Source organism: Triturus cristatus, chromosome 9, assembly GCF_964204655.1.
Source record: "Triturus cristatus chromosome 9, aTriCri1.1, whole genome shotgun sequence".
In the NCBI taxonomy this organism is placed as follows: domain Eukaryota; kingdom Metazoa; phylum Chordata; class Amphibia; order Caudata; family Salamandridae; genus Triturus; species Triturus cristatus.
The window spans coordinates 78,229,457-78,246,416 of NC_140592.1; the positions used below are offsets into that span (position 1 = coordinate 78,229,457).

General features: G+C 42.8%; 1 protein-coding gene across 3 annotated transcripts in view; it reads left to right on the forward strand.

The window, feature by feature from the left end:
• Positions 1-16,960, forward strand: part of FGD5 (FYVE, RhoGEF and PH domain containing 5) — a 466,200-nt gene that overhangs the window by 393,451 nt on the left and 55,789 nt on the right. For all 3 annotated transcript variants that reach the window (XM_085624451.1, XM_085624450.1, XM_085624452.1), the window contains exon 15: positions 16,221-16,320. In XM_085624451.1, coding sequence (XP_085480577.1) covers positions 16,221-16,320 — 100 coding nt within the window. The remainder of the gene's footprint in view (positions 1-16,220; positions 16,321-16,960) is intronic.

Genomic DNA, 16,960 nt, shown 5'->3' on the forward strand with positions numbered 1-16,960 from the left:
GGTGTCACCTGAAACTGAATTTCACAGTGATCATCATACTATGTGCTGAACTTTACAACAAATAAAAACAAGCATTTGCAATGCAATAGGTCTCGCATTTTTTTTATGTTTTAAAAACCAACACATAAATAAAAGGCATTGTCATTTACAATGCCAAGAGCTCAAACTGTTGCAAATGCGAGACCTATTGCATTGCAAATGCTTGTTCATTCAGTTTTGTCCACCTCAGAACCACCCACCAGGATTCAAAGTGAACTGTGAAGTACACACACAGATTAATCCTGAACCCACCTACAATTCTGTCAGGCGTAATTCGGCGCCCACCTTTCACATCAAGTAACAGATTTGTATAGTGTTAAATGCCAACAAGTACCCTAAATCGCTTCTGCAAGAGCCTTTTCAGTTGTCCTTCAGAAAAAAAACTTAATGAATGAAAGTACCATAGTCCATAGTCATATATGGCAAATCTCCGTAAGTCTCTCTCATTCCTCAGCTCAAAGTTTAAAAACATACATTTTAAATGTTAAACTATAGATTATCAGATTTTGACCACCACACCAGTTGTCCAAGATTAACAGATTTTGATCATCCCTCCAGTTGTCCAAGATTTCAGAGTCCTACCCTAGACAGCACTGTATTAAAGTTTGTCCTTCTGAGGCTGTGACCGTCTGCAACCAGCAGATGGCAATAGAGTAACACCCGACAGCAACTAGTAGAGAACAAGCCTGAAAGCGTCTTGCGCAAAAGTGAAAGTGCGCCAGCCCTACGTGGGGACAGGACTCGTGCCCGCGTATGGAGTGCACTTCTCCAGTCGGTACGCGTGCACATCTCCTGTCCCCCTTCGCCCACCAAACCGACAACAATAGGTCTCGCCAAGGCGAGCAGTTGCTTCGCTAGGCGAGACCTAATAATGGGGTTACCCAGTGTCCCTCAGAACCTGGGTCTATACAGTATTAGCTACAATGTGTTCTGTCGGCAAGACAGAACACATTGGAACTTTACAACAAAGCTGGGCCAAGTCTCACCAGTGCCAAACTGGGCCTCTTTGTCTTCAGTGAGCTAAGAATCACAGCCTCATCTGGTCCAAGCTTCACTTGCCTCACTGAAATCAGCTTCACTTTCCTTGTTCCGCCAAACATCAGTACATTCTATGCAACCAAGCTGAGCTTCACTATCACTTTCAGAGCCCACTCTAAACCGAGCCCCCCAATCTAATATTGCTGCGCCTCCCTACTCTTAGTAAGCAGAAGCTCACTATCCACACTTATCTGTGTCTCACTATCACTTCTGAGCTGAACTGACCTGCTCCCCAGTTCCTTTACTGAGCTGAACCTCGCTACACTCTGAGCTGAGCCTACAACACTCACTTAACTGAGTCCCACTACCCTCTCAGAGCCTCGCTAACATTACTGAGCCATGTCTCACCATCAATAATATGCCCTGCTAATTTCATGTCTCACCACCAATAATATGCCCTGCTAATGTCATGTCTCACCATCAATAATATGCCCTAATAATTTCACTGGGCAGGGGGCAGCAACACAGAGGATGGGCAGAAGCAACACATTGGGTGCCCAGGGAAAGCAACAAGGAAGGCGATGTAAGGGGACCAATAGAGAGGGCACATTGAGACTAGAAATCAGACACACAAATATAAAGAGGTGGAAGCGAATGAGCAAGAGAGAGCGCAATATGGAGTTAAAGTGCTCAGGAAAGCAGCTCTAAGGGCGGAGCTGTATCAAAGTGAAAGCATATGTAAGAGCAGCTCGAAGGAAAAAGTTGTGGAAAATTAAATTTTTATAAAGTTATGAAAAGAAATGTGCCGAGAGAAGCACTCAAACAAGCTGAATGATAAAAGTGCATACACTGTCATTGTGGGGGAAACTCATACGCTCTCATGGAGTACTTCAGAAAAAGAAAAAAAAGTTCCTAGAAAAGCAGCTACTTTGGAAGGATAAAAAGAGACGGTCTGAGAGCTGGTAAATAGGCTATGCTCCATGGGCGGGACAAAGACTAGATGGACAGCTAAAATAAATAAAACCATCAAATAGAAAATAAGAGTAACAAAACAAATAGCCAATGGAAATCAATGGGCAGAGTGCTTTCCAGATCAGCTACCAACATGTCCCCAACACGTCTTTTGAAACCAGACGGCTGCGCTGCCTGGCAGTTTTCAACCTAAAAAAGACTCAAACATAATTCCTTAGTATTTGGTTTATACGTGTCCAGACCATGTCTGAAATGGAGGCTATGCTCTCTACATCGCCTGGCTGTACAATGCATACCCCTTTCTATGTTTACCGTTAGCGGTTTCTATTTCTTTATACTTGGTGATGGGAGGGATCTGAATAAATTAGTGCAAAATCCTTCACTTTAGTCTGAACAACTGGTGTCAAGTGTTCACCAGCATCTTAGTAGTAATGGAAGAACACTTACTTAAGAAAAGTGTCATGAATACTTGCACCTGGAGTTCTGTCTGACCAACTTTGGACATTCTTGACTCCCTGCCATTCTCTGTAATCCATCCAAACGCATGGCTACTGTGCCTGCAGAATTATTGTGGCATTCATTCCTGGACAGTGAATGGGGTAATGTGCCCTTGACAAACCCTGAAGAGGGGCCAGGCCCTCAAGAGGGCCAACAACCCCACAACAGTTCTTTATTTCAACACGCGGACCGTGCATAGCAAATTTACTTTCAGAGGCCAAAATCTCTATCAACATAGCGGTTGTAGATACATCTCTCCTTAATGATCTCCTGCCAAATCACTGGCGTACTTACATACATTCTAGTTTCCTATTTATGTTTAACATTTACTGCCATATATCCCCAAAGCTTCTTGTATTCTATAGACCTGACAATGGTTCTACTAATTCTCCTATCATAATCTGTATATGCATAGAAATGGTGCACTGAATTCCAAGCAAATTCCTTATGCAGTGAGCCTTCCCAAGTTCCCCTCTGAAGTGATCTTTAAGTCATTCTAGTTTTTGAATAGGTGTATGCCCAGACATGGGTCCCTTCTCACTGTGCCAAAGGATGCAAGCTATACCTCACTGATGAGGTCTAATGAGGCCAAAATCAGTCTGTGCCTGGCAGTTCGGGATGGACTATTTCCATGAGACCAGGGCCAGTACTGGTTTACATAAGGAAAGCCTCTCTCTAAACTGGCACCGTGGGCAAAAAACAATGGGTTGGAATGCTACCTGTGCAATTGGCAGTGGTTAGACTATTTGCAAGTTTTCCACCCATCACCTTTTGTTTATTTGATGTCATGTTCCAAAGACAATTGAATCTGTCACCATCTGACATATTATAATAGTGAAAGTAGCTACCAAGTGATTAAGTTGGTTACTATTGATGGTAGGGAAAGAATGGTTGAAGAAGTGGGTAATTAAATACGTAATACTAGTTTTGAAGGCGTTTGTAAGTATAGAATATATTTAATTCAAAACTTTAAGAGGGTTTAATTGAATGAGTGAAAAATGGTTATATTGTGTGAGTGAATGGGAGTGAGTAGGCAGTCGAGTGAATGGATGGTTAAAAGATGCGTAGAATGTAAGATTGTCTGTGTGATAAATGTAGAGAGTCAGCGAGTGACTAAGAGAGGCATTGAGTAAGCGAGTATTAAGAGTTTATATTTCATTTAGTGAATGAGTGAGCAGCTATGAGGTATAGAGTTTGTGAGGGATGGGGTGGGTGGCTCTTAGATGAATGTAGGGAGTGAGAGAATAACCGTGAGAGGTATTGGGACACAAAACAGGTGACTATGGAACGTAGTGAGTGAGGGAATAGGTGACTCTGAAAAGTACTGAGTAAGCACATGGCGGAATTTGAAACGTTTTAAGCCTGTGAATATATGTTTGTGAAAACTATTTAGTAAGTGAGGGAATTGTTGATTGAGATGGTTTGATTGAATAAGTGACTAATGGTGATAGTGAGTGAGAGGGAGTGAGTGAGTGGGCAAGCGAGTGAGTGGGTGGGTGGCAGAGAGGGCTATTGAAGGCACATTTGCCAGTGGGGTGAAAAAAATGAGCGAGTGACTAATGTGTGTGAGTGACTAAGGCAAGCACTGAGTGTGCAAATATCTAGTGGGGTATTAGATAACCTTGGATGGCAATGAGAGAGTAATGGGTGGCTGGGAGATATTGAGTTAATGAGGGAATCAGCAGTTCTCTATGAGAGGACATAGTGGGTGAGTAGACAACTACAGGAGGTATGTTGTGAGTTAGTGAGTGGTTGTAGGTGGTACTAAGAGAGTCAGTGATTAGGCAGATCCCCTACCATTTCGGGATTCTACGTTTTGGAAAAAGAATTGCAAAATGGGCACTTTTGTGAAAACAGCACGGTTTTTTAAAAAGAGCTCCTCAAAAATGGAATTTAAAAAATTAGATTGACCCTCTCTTTATTAATTGTGCCAATAAAAGAGGATAAGCAAAAAGCCAGCTGGCAGCAGAGGTCTTATGTTCCTCTGTTGCCTGCCTTGTCAATGCACAGGGCCCCTCTTCTTTGTTATCAGCCTCCGGCCCATCTCACATGTTTTACTGGGCCACTAGCCTCTGGATGTCACCTTTGACCCCTCCCACAACTGCCATTTGTCTCCTGTGTCCCCCCTCCTTGCTCCTCTGTTCCCATCCCTACTGCTCTGACACTCCTCTGGCCTCCCTCCCCATATCCCGTGTCCCCTCCTCCTGTGATTCCTCTGTCACCCCCACCCACCCTCAGCTGCCTTGTGCTCAGCTGAGAACAGTAGATTGTCCGATGCCAGAGTGCAGATGGGGACTATTCACAAAGGTAAATTGCACGTGTGAGTTATTTACACATGTAATTTACTCTTACACCTTTGAGAAACGTTACTACTTTTGGCTATTCACAAACTATGAGTGTAAAGTTACTCAAAAGTGTTGGGAAAGGTTATGTAATCATATTTGAGAGTGTACGATAGTACTGCCAAAAATAAACAGTAGCAAGTTCAGCACCGTACATAGCCAACCACTGATGCTGTAACATGTAATACCAACCCATTGAAAATAACAGAAGCAGGGGGATATAAAATAAAACCCCATAAGAAACAATTAATTTAAAATTAAATTAAACTGTTTCAAATAGTTTAAGATACAAATAAATATAAATGAATGTAAAAAATATTTTAAAAATGTATTTGTTATTAATTAATGAAATATTTTAACACTGTTTTTGAATTTATAAATTAATATAACATTCATTTATATTCAAATATAATTAAACAACGTTTAGTTAATTCTAGATGACAATTTTAATATTTATTAATACATCTTTTTTTGTTAGGTGGGTTTCTATTTTTTTTTTAAACTTCAAAAAAGTATTTGTATTTAACTTAACATCTTTACAATAATTACAGATGTTATTGAAAATCATGTTAAAATTCCCATGGCGTTTTTTTTTACTTTGTTCCACGTGTAAAATAAATATATAACATTAATCTACATTATTTACATTATTATTTAGCATAAAATTGGTTTTACTAATGTATTGTAAGATTGAATAAACTTTTTTAAATGTCCCTATATTTTACTATAGGAAGACCTCCACGCCGACTGTGGAGCCTCCCTATGGTAAAGTGTGTGGAAAAGTATAAAAGTTTATATACCTACAAAAAATGACTAAAGATGTATTACTGTTAAATATTACTGTAAGTTAGTTTTATATATTTATTTTAAATGTAGAAAGAAAATAATAAAATGCTACAGTGCTTTTCATTTTTTAATAAATCTTTAGTTAATTTTAAAATATTAAATTAAATGTATTTTTCTGAAGTTTACATAAAAAAATTAATTCCCACTTAAAGTAAAAAAAAGTTTTATAATGTAAGAATTTATGTTAAACAGGATGAATAGAATTAATAAAAAATAATGCAATTATATTTTGATCAAATTTGATGTTACATTAATTTATAAATTAAAAAAACATAGATACATTATTTTATCATTAAATAATTATCAATGTTTTACTTTTAGATGTTTTTTAACATTATATTTATTTATACATTTTAACTATTTTAAATCATTTAATTTCATTTAATTTAACATTATTTTCTATGTGGTTTTATCTTAAGTCCCTACTACCATTATTTTCTATAGAAGAGTGTTGCAGTACTTGTGGTTGACCATGTGTTGTGTTGGACTTACTCCGGCTTTAAGCTGAAGTAATTTACTGCTGTTTGGGTCCTCTTTGGACTGTAGTAACTTTATAAGCGCAGTTTGTTACTAGAGATGAGCTTACTCTTTTGTGGGTGTGCGCATGCCTCTCACTAAACACCTTCCGAACCCTCCCAAAACCCCTCCGCACTCTTCCATAAACCCCTCCCATTTAGTATGTTCTTCTTTTTCCAGCCAAGGAGCTGCAAATTTAAACTCACAGTTTTGTAAACAACATGTTGTAGTACTTTATTAGTACTATTGTATTACTATTAAACAGGCTACAAAATGCAGTTTGTGAATAGCCCCAGAGGTTTCATATCGCACTCTGTGGAACCAGACGGGTTCTTATAATAAGGTGCGGTCCTGCTGGAGACTCCGTGAGGTCATAGACTGCGACACGTCACAGCTGGCCTCAGAGACAGCCAGACCCCGCCGGATATCGCCAGTTTGCAAAATAATCACATCTTCACTTTTGTAAAAATCCTACAATTTTTACAAAAGTGCCCACAAAAAAAATCATTTAAAACAAATTTAAGCTAATCCTTTTTCTATTGTTTCTGCACTGCTGCTGAGCCAATAGGAGTTGACCAACAGGTCAGAAGGTAGCTGCTGTGTTAAGTACCTCTGTCTCCTTCCAATTAACACCTTACAAATACACAGGGCCCTCCTCCTGTGCAGGCAGGATGCCCCTGGCTCCACAGGCCCCCCTCCTGTGCAGGCAGGATGCTCATGGCTCCCTGCTTAACTCCCTTCCTCCACAGGACTCTGCCTCCCAATGTCCTTTGCCTTGTGCACAACCAGCCCCCACAGCCCCTTCACTCCTCTACACCCCCACCCTCTCCTGTGTTTGCCCCCTTACTCATATGGCTGCTAGTCCCCTACCCCTGCCTCTGTCACCAGGGCACTCATCTGTTCCTCTCCCCCCTCCTGAGTCACCTGTGCCACCTACCCTCCAAAGACCCCTCTCACCCCACCCCCTGCACGTCATTTAGGGGTCGCCAGAGATTGCAGCTGCGACCCCTGGCTTGCCTTCTGCGACACCCAGGACTGTCACTGCGACCCCCTGACCTCAGAGGATAGTACCTAACTTGGAAAATATTTATTGTTCGAAGTGGTGTCGAATAATTAATTTCCCCCTCGCCATTCTCCGTCGAAATCACTCCCCCCAACCGGCCCCATCGCCCCACCGCTCTTACTTCCACAGGCCACGGCTGCTCACAATGCGCCTGAGCTTGTGGGGCTCTGGAGAGAGTAAGATGGAAATACAGGGGAGAGAAAGAGAGAGAGAGGAGGGAAAGGTAAAAGGCTTTGAGGCGAAATAAGGGTAAAATAACAAAAGGAAGAAGACACTACAGAGAGAAGAGTAAGTGTTCAAGAGACAAACACAGGAGGATGTATGTTTGAAAGAGATGCAGAGGGATGCTAGAGACGCCATTAATACTGTGGCATAGACAGGCGAAAAAGGACAGATAAGGGAGTAGGAGAGGAGGGAGAAGGGTAACCTAGAGTGGGAAAAGAGACAGAACAGGTGAGAAAGTTAGGTGTGAGAAGGAAAAACATGTATTATAAGGAGATCAGTGAGAAAGACAGAGTTAAGATAAACAGGAGGGGTGAAAAAGAGTCAGCAACCGGTGAGTAAGATGTGACAGATAGTAGAAAAGTTAGACAGACTACAAACAGCTGAGGGGAGGGTGACAGTGTGCCAACATTCATATGATATCACTTCCTGTGATGTCATTGAGGTCAAAAAATGTGACGTACTTCCGCTACCCCTGGCATTTTGGTGAATTGACTCCCATGCCCCTACCACATTCGCTGCCCTTTGCACCTTTGGAATGGAGGCAGGGAGCAGTTTTTTTCACATTTAAATCTGCACTCTCCAGTGGCAAGGCGCATTGCTGCCGGACACTGGGCAGGGTCACAGACTGAGTTGGCCGAGTCTCCAGCAGTGATGGACGGACCAATGGCGGAGCAGGATTATTGTGACAGGCACATTTTCCTGTCTGCTGCAAAAATACCGCAACATTTGCTTTTTTGCCACAAAGTGTGCAATCCCTGTCTGCAAAATCCTGGAAATCTGGACAGACACGGACAGAGCAGGATGTTTGTGACTGGCATATTTTCTACCCACCAGAAAAAAAAAAACTGCACATTTTGAGATTTCGGGCTGCAAATTTTGCTTCCTTTGGCTCCAAAATGTGAAAACTGAAGTCTCAAAATTCGTATTACTTACTGACCATGAGACTAGGGAAGTTGTTGAATGGGTAGGTGCGTGACTCTGCCAGTACTGAGTTAGAGAGTAAGGGGTTAATGGGGGTATTGCATGGTCATCTGGTTGCACGTGGGAGGTATTGAGCGAATGAATGTGGAAATGAATTACGGGTAGGACAAGGGAGGTAATGACAGAGTAATTGACTACCAAATAAAAGTAATTGCCAACTACTGAGCCTGCGGGTGAGTGAATGGGTGTACATAGGACAGTGCACCCGGTGCATACGTGTGCAAGGCACGCGCTGACAGAGTAAGTGAGCCACCCACCACGACGTGCTAAATAGACCTCAAATAACGCTTGTGGTGTCGGTGAAGGGCATGAGGCCTGGCCGTGCACACGTGCCCTGCTCACCCCTGCCAGCGTGTTGTATCTCAGTCTCCGCCCCCGCAGCACGCGCCGCCACCTTCCCCTCCCCCCACAGCTCACTGATCTCATTAACTGGTACACGCGCCGTGTGTGTAGGCACAACTCCCATCACACGCCATCGGCGCGCGCTGGCGCGGGGCCCGGGGAGTGAGAAACGAGGCCATCACTGCGTCTCCCCGGCGGTTAATGGAGCGCAGCCCGAGCAGAGGGGCCTGTTTAACAAGACACGTCACGCAGTGCGCTTCACAGATGGACGGGCTCTCCTAGGGCCGAGCACTACTCACCACTACTACGAACAGCCACTGTCCTCGCTCCAGATACAACTGAAAGGCCATGTAGGTGCCTAAATTACCATCTTTCAACCAAACGATTTCGATGCGATTCTCGGCTACTTAGACCTTCATTGTGTACTCCTGGGCACATTACTGTATTATCTAGTCTATACAGAGGCGCAACTAGAGCCAAATTTCGGGGGGGGGGGGGCTAAGAAAAAATTTCGGAGGGGGCTGAATCTTTTAAGCCATAGGCAGAGTGGAGCTGCAGGGGCTCTTGGAAGGGGTGAAACAACAGCGAGGCCTCATTAACATGCAAATGGTCTTTTAAAGACCTGTGAAGTGCTCGGGTGCGGCTGTGTGTGTGCCCGGGGAGCTGTCTCACCCCGGGCTGCCACACACGACGGGGGGGGGGGGGGGGGGGGGTCTGAAGCCCTGTGAGTCCAATGGGTGTTGCGCGCCTGAGTCTATACTGTAGCTCTCTTATGCAACAAAGCTGGAAGTGCTTAGAAACAGGTGGAACACTAGTATTAAGTGTCTTATATAATCTAAAGACTGGACTGCAGCTAAGTTTGCACTATAAACAATAACACTATATAGAGAACCGCTTTTTGAAGTTGCCTGTGTTATTAATGGCTCATTAAAACCCAGTTACCAGGAAACATATCAATAAATGATCTAGTTATGGTGTACCTGTTACTTGTGTCATTGTGGCAGGACGGTGGTTAGGTTTAATGTGCCCTGGTTAGGTTTGATGTACCCAGGGTTGCTTGTTCATGGACTCTGGGCAGGTAGCACTAGACAAGGGAGGTGTTCCACCACTCTTTGTGGCAAGCCAGGCCTAGTGCCCTCCTAACGCAGTCCTAAAACTACGAGTTAACTCACCTGCTTCAAAATGTTACCTCGTTCCCTGGAAAATCCATGTCACAGTATCTTGCAAACGTGCTTTACAAAGTAGTCTTGAATCCTCAAGGTTGTAAACCAACGTCACAGTTTAAAAAGCTTATATAGCAACACTTTGCACTAAATTTCACCCAAAATTCTTGGGGAGATCCCTAATCCCCCTAAAACGTGTTTTTCAATCCTACAAGCTTCAACCTATGTAATTGTCCGAGCTTGCTTAGAAATCTATCGTTTTCTGCTAGGAACACTTCTTAGCACTTGGCGGACTGTGCTCTGTTCCACCAGGGAACGGGGGGGGGGGGGGGGGGAGGTGCCCCACTACCCTGGCGCACTGTCGCTGACATATTTAGAGATGTCCACCCGGCCGCCTGGCCCAGAACTCTGTGAGACGCCACCACCCAGTGGCTCCTCTGAAGGCACTGAAGCCTGCGGTGCGGGCCCCACGTTCCGCACCCCACACAGCAAAGTTTTTTGTTTTTCGAAAACAAGAAGGGGATTCTTTTTTAAATAAATAAATGTCCCTGACATCGTAGGAGTTTTCTCACAGCATTTTATTTAATTCTGGTCCAGTACCCTAGGATGGATAGTGTTAAGTACTTTGACCTATGGCCCAATGTAATTCGGGTCATAGGTCAAAGGTTTCCACCAATAAAGATAGTAGACTGAGGCTCCATCAGTGGAAATATTGTAGTTCACCCAACTTCAAATAGAGCGCTCCTCTGCGAAGTGGTGGATTTCCCTGCCTGCAAAGTGCGTAATTTCTGAATATTCATTATAAACAGACTCATGAACACCCTTATATGACGTGGCGTTATTTAACATAATAACTGGTTCTTTATTATAGCAGTCAATATCACAGTTTTCCTTTTTTAAGACCTGTAAATAGGGGATGCTAATGTTAACCAACTTAAAATAATTGAATTTATCAACCTCGGAAGGATGAAAAGCCGAGTTGGCCTATTCAGAACTCAAACACATGAGCTGCAGGTGACACAGATTAATCTTCATGGCTTTAAAGTCCACATTCCCTCGTGTGTTATTTAAACTACCTCCCAGACTGGAATCCTAAACGTGAAGTGTACAACAAATAGAGGGGCGGACCTGTTCACACTTTACACTTGCAAAAAAACAGGCAGAAACCAGACTTGTGCCTCGCCTATGTTGTCTTTATACCTTACTGGGCGTCTGCTCAGGAACTGAAGTGGGAAGTGAATGTTACCTCAAATTGTCACTTTGCTCAGGGCAACAAGATCTTTCCGTTACTCCCGGTCAATGTCAAAAGTGTTTGCACAAAGTATTGGAGAGCAGCTGACTGGGAACTGAAACGTGCGCAGTTCACCATGATTCTGGTCCTTTAGGATTTCAAAAAGGCCTGGATGGCCAGTAAGGAACGCCGGCGAGTTAGCAGTTTACAAACGTGATTTAGCAGCGCCATCTGCTGGTCGTTTGTTTTTCCTCCTGTACCTACTTCACAAATCCATCAGTCTGTGTCTATTGGGAATTGTGTTGATTCTTTCGGGCCCCTGGTTCCGGAGCTGGCAGAACAATGGCTGCGGTGGGCCCGCGTCATAGATATTCTCAGACTAATCCTGTACAATTCTACGGGCTAGCCAGAGTAGTGTTACTCAAAATAACTCATTATAAAGCGAGGCGATCCTGAGGCTCCCACAGGTTAGTTAGCGTAACTGCCTGACGCCTTAAGCCATCATCTGACTAAAACAGAAACAAACATCGGTAAAAAGAATAAATCGGCCCTTAGCTAGTGCTATAGTTATTTATTCTATACTTTGAAAGCATATCCCACTGAGTAAAAAATAATTAAAAAAGAAAACCTGGTGCCTGCTAAAGAGACGGTCTTATGTTTGCAATAAAAAAAAAATACATTTAAAAAAAGCTAACCATAGCATATCAATTTCATGGAACTGTATTAATGCTTCCTAGCACGCAGGTGTACTTAAAACCCCTTTTTAATGTTAATGCACAGCAGAGGAAAATATGATTTTTATTGACGCAAAGAAAATATAGGATTGGCTCTGAATACCATAACCTAAAGGCGGACTTTAACCACAGAAGGAAGACTGAAACAATTAAAAGGGAAAGATAAAGAATGCAAAGAAAAAAACACTGGTAAAGTAACATATTGGCCCACCAGCCCTTGCATTGTCATGCACTTCTTTTTAGACAGATGTGCACAAAATGTCATCCCAGTGCATAGGAGCCAATGGACTGACTCGTTGCTGAATGGTGTATACTGTGGTGGGTGTTTAGCAAAATGTGATTGGCATTAGAACAGGCCAATGGATGCAGAGGGCTGACCCACCCTTAAACTCTAAAATTACCCTGACCTCCCTTTACCTCTACCCAACCCTAAACCCCAAAATGTCCCTTACCTCCCTTTGTCACTGTCCAAACTTAAAACTCTAAAATTACTCTTACCTCTACCCACCTCAACCCTAAAATTACCTTTACCTCTCTTTACCACTAACCGCAAATAAACCCCTTTTTAAAAACCACATAATTATGTTATTTAAAAAAAAAAACTTAACTGCGTGTTAAAGGTATGCGTGATGTTTGTTAAAGGTAAACATACTTACCTCCGTATAGTACTTACCTGCGCCGTAAAGGCATTGTGTGGTAAAGACTGGGTTGTAAAGGCGGTTACCCTTCCCAATTATGTGGTAGTTGAGCTGTGTTACTGTAACATGGCAATTCGCAGTTCCAGTGTTATTACAGCCCCTTTCACACAAGTCAATATCTGTTAGGAAAAGTTTGCATTGCATAAAAATACCATTGCACAGACGCTCAGATAGCTGTGGTTTTGGAACTGCATAATATCAGATCTTACTCACTGGCACATGCCAGGTGCTGTCACCTTGGCACAAGCAGTGTTTTCTCACCTTGGCACTTAGCAGTGCTCGGGGAATCCCACTAGCAGCTGCTCTCCGCCTGCTCAGAGCCTCTCTCTGCAGAAGGCCCATTCCGCCGTATGTCTGCTGGTGGTTTCCACAGATATGGGGTTCTGGCAGAGAGACGGAAGTGTAACCCAGGGGTCAGCGTCACACTGCCCGGAGACCCCAAGGCAGATGCTTCTCCAGCGTCTTGTTCAGGGGTGAACTTAGAATACAAACTCCATCAGCAGCCTGTGCCAGGAAGCAGGCGAGAGACTCCTCCCCTCCCTGCAGGGGTCTAGTGTTCAAGGTGAACTTCTGGGCGCTGGAAGAATGCAGAGTTCACCTTCCATTGGAAAGACATGGGGCCCGATTCACAGAACTAACTTAAGACAAAATCCTAAACTTACTACCATTTTGGTATTCACAGAAGGCACTTACTCATTTTGGTATTCACAGAAGGCACTTACTCATTTCGGTATTCACAGAAGTTAGGAGTCCTAACTTTAGGACTCCTAAATGCCTTCTGTGAATAACGAAAGTCTTAAAATTAGGATTTGTCTCAATTTAGTAGTAGTATAGTTAGGACTCCTAACTTTAGGACTCCTAAATGCCTTCTGTGAATACCGAAAGTCTTAAAATTAGGATTTTTCTCAATTTAGTAGTCCTAAATTTAGGACTCCTAACTTTAGGACTCCTAAATGCCTTCTGTGAATAACGAAAGTCTTAAAATTAGGATTTTTCTCAATTTAGTAGTCCTAAGTTTAGGACTCCTAACTTTAGGACTCCTAAATGCCTTCTGTGAATACCGAAAGTCTTAAAATTAGGATTTTTCTCAATTTAGTAGTCCTAAATTTAGGACTCCTAACTTTAGGACTCCTAAATGCCTTCTGTGAATAACGAAAGTCTTAAAATTAGGATTTTTCTCAGTTTAGTAGTAGTATAGTTAGGAGTCCTAACTTTAGGACTCCTAAATGCCTTCTGTGAATAACGAAAGTCTTAAAATTAGGATTTTTCTCAGTTTAGTAGTAGTATAGTTAGGACTCCTAACTTTAGGACTCCTAAATGCCTTCTGTGAATACCGAAAGTCTTAAAATTAGGATTTTTCTCAATTTAGTAGTCCTAAATTTAGGACTCCTAACTTTAGGACTCCTAAATGCCTTCTGTGAATACCGAAAGCCTTAAAATTAGGATTTTTCTCAGTTTAGTAGTAGTATAGTTAGGACTCCTAACTTTAGGACTCCTAAATGCCTTCTGTGAATACCGAAAGTCTTAAAATTAGGATTTTTCTCAATTTAGTAGTCCTAAATTTAGACTTAGGACTACTAAATTGAGAAAAATCCTAATTTTAAGACTTTCGGTATTCACAGAAGGCATTTAGGAGTCCTAAAGTTAGGAGTCCTAACTATACTACTACTAAACTGAGAAAAATCCTCATTTTAAGACTTTCGGTATTCACAGAAGGCATTTAGGAGTCCTAAAGTTAGGACTCCTAACTTCTGTGAATACCGAAATGAGTAAGTGCCTTCTGTGAATACCAAAATGAGTAAGTGCCTTCTGTGAATACCAAAATGGTAGTAAGTTTAGGATTTTGTCTTAAGTTAGTTCTGTGAATCGGGCCCATGGCCTATATTCAGCCTCCGTCATACACTGTGGCCTGCATGACTGGCGTGGGGATATCTACATCTCATGAATATTCAAAATAAACTCTGTCTATGAGCAGCGTTTTAGTTTATTTGCAGAAAGGTGACGTCTGCTGCTTAGTTGAGTGAGACCGTTGCTGGGGTTCACTGAAGGCAAGCAGCACCCCAAGTTACGCTCAGCTGCTGAGGGCAATGAATGAGGTGAAAAGAACAGGCAGTAATTAACACGGGCATGGATGAGCACTTACTACATTATGTACAGTGCTTAATTTGATCCGGTGTTGCAGGTGCGGCCCACCTGCACTTGTTTTTCCTCATCATACTTTCCCCCAGAGCAAGAGAGAGAGAAAAAAAAACACACAGGGGAAAAGAGGAGAGAGAGAAAACAATGACAAAGGGAGAAAGCAGGGATGAGAAGGAACCAGAAACAGTGACAAAAAGAGGCAGGGAGGGCCTGGTGGTGGATTAAAAGAGCTGTGAGGTGGATTCAAGACTACACAGCCTTGGTATTCAGCACCTCCGCATTCTTAGCGTCGTCCAAGAGATTCTGAGTAAAACCTAGGAACCGGCACATATCATTTTATAAATTAAGCACTGATCTGGTCTTTAGTCATATCATCAGACATATCCAACAATGCTGGATATATACTTTCTTTTGTCAGTTTATATGTAGCTCCATCAGTCCTTGTTTCAGGAATATCCACCAACTTTGTAAATATGCATTCCTTGGTCTGTTCTTATGTAGCTCCATCAGTCCTTGCTTCAGGAATATCCACCAACTTTGGAAATATGCATTCCTTGGTCTGTTCTTATGTAGCTCCATCAGTCCTTGCTTCAGGAAAATCCACCAACTTTGGAAATATGCATTCCTTGGTCTGTTCTTCTGTAGCTCCATCAGTCATTGCTTCAGGAAAATCCACCAACTTTGGAAATATGCATTCCTTGGTCTGTTCTTCTGTAGCTCCATCAGTCCTTGCTTCAGGAAAATCCACCAACTTTGGAAATATGCATTCCTTGGTCTGTTCTTCTGTAGCTCCATCAGTCCTTGCTTCAGGAAAATCCACCAACATGGAAATATGCATTCCTTGGTCTGTTCTTATGTAGCTCCATCAGTCCTTGCTTCAGGAAAATCCACCAACTTTGTAAATATGCATTCCTTGGTCTGTTCTTATGTAGCTCCATCAGTCCTTGCTTCAGGAAAATCCACCAACTTTGTAAATATGCATTCCTTGGTCTGTTCTTATGTAGCTCCATCAGTCCTTGCTTCAGGAAAATCCACCAACTTTGTAAATATGCATTCCTTGGTCTGTTCTTCTGTAGCTCCATCAGTCCTTGCTTCCCACATATCCATCAATGTTGGAAATAAACTTACCGTAGTCAGTTCTTATGTAGCTCCATAAGTCCCTACTCAACCCCCACACCCTCACCACATAAAATCGCGCTGTCAATTTCCAGTTCTTGATCAGTTCTTCTGTTGCTCCATCAGTCTCTGCACCCTCAACGTTCACTTACACCGGGACCTTCCCATGCTGTGTTACCCGTTCTTTTGTTCCCTCAGTCACCCATACTCCATTCACACCGACACACTTCCCCCTTTTGGTCTTCTGTCTTTTGCATCTCACCCTTTGAGCCCCCTCATTGAAGATGTTTTGTGTTGTTTGTCATGTCATTGATTGACGCTGTGATTGCCTCTGCAGCTCCTGCTCTGAACGAGATGAGTGGTACAACTGCATTAGCAGAACTATCCAGGATTACTACAAGGCACACAGTCCAGCCAGCTATCACAACAGCATGGAGGTAGGTTGTGTGTTTGTGGGTGTGTGTGTATGTCTTTGCGTGTGTCTGTGTCAGTGTGTGTGTCTGTGTGGGCATGTGTCTGTGTGTGTGTGTGTGTAGGTCTTTATGTGTATGTGTCTGAGTGTGTCAGTGTGTATGTTGTTTGTGTTTATGTGTGTTTGTGTGTGTTTATGCGTGTGTATGTGTTTGCCTTACAGTCTATTTGTGTCTAGCTTTCACAACACCATTAAGCTAAGGGTATGTTCGACGCAAAAAGAAGCAAACAAACATGCTGTGGTCGGTACATAGTCAAATATTTAAGGAAAAAGAAGTGCCAAAAAGACAAGAAATAACCACCAAGTCTAGTCTTCCGACTGAATTCTCTCGCAGGTAGTTAGAAGATGCAACGTGTAAGGCTCTACCAGGAGTATACTTCCTCAAGAGAGAGTAAAGATACAAAGGATCTGTGTTGTCCAGATTAGGTTTGTTTATCTCTCAGAACTTGAAGTGGGAAATTGTCAAATAAATCCTTCTACTTAGAGGTCATTGGCCACGACCTTCTGCTGCCTCACCGCTGCCTCCTGACGCCCATCGCTCGCTGCACTCACCTTCGCCTCTCCTCCGCTGACCTCACTCCCGGTTGGTGCCGCCGCCACCGCCG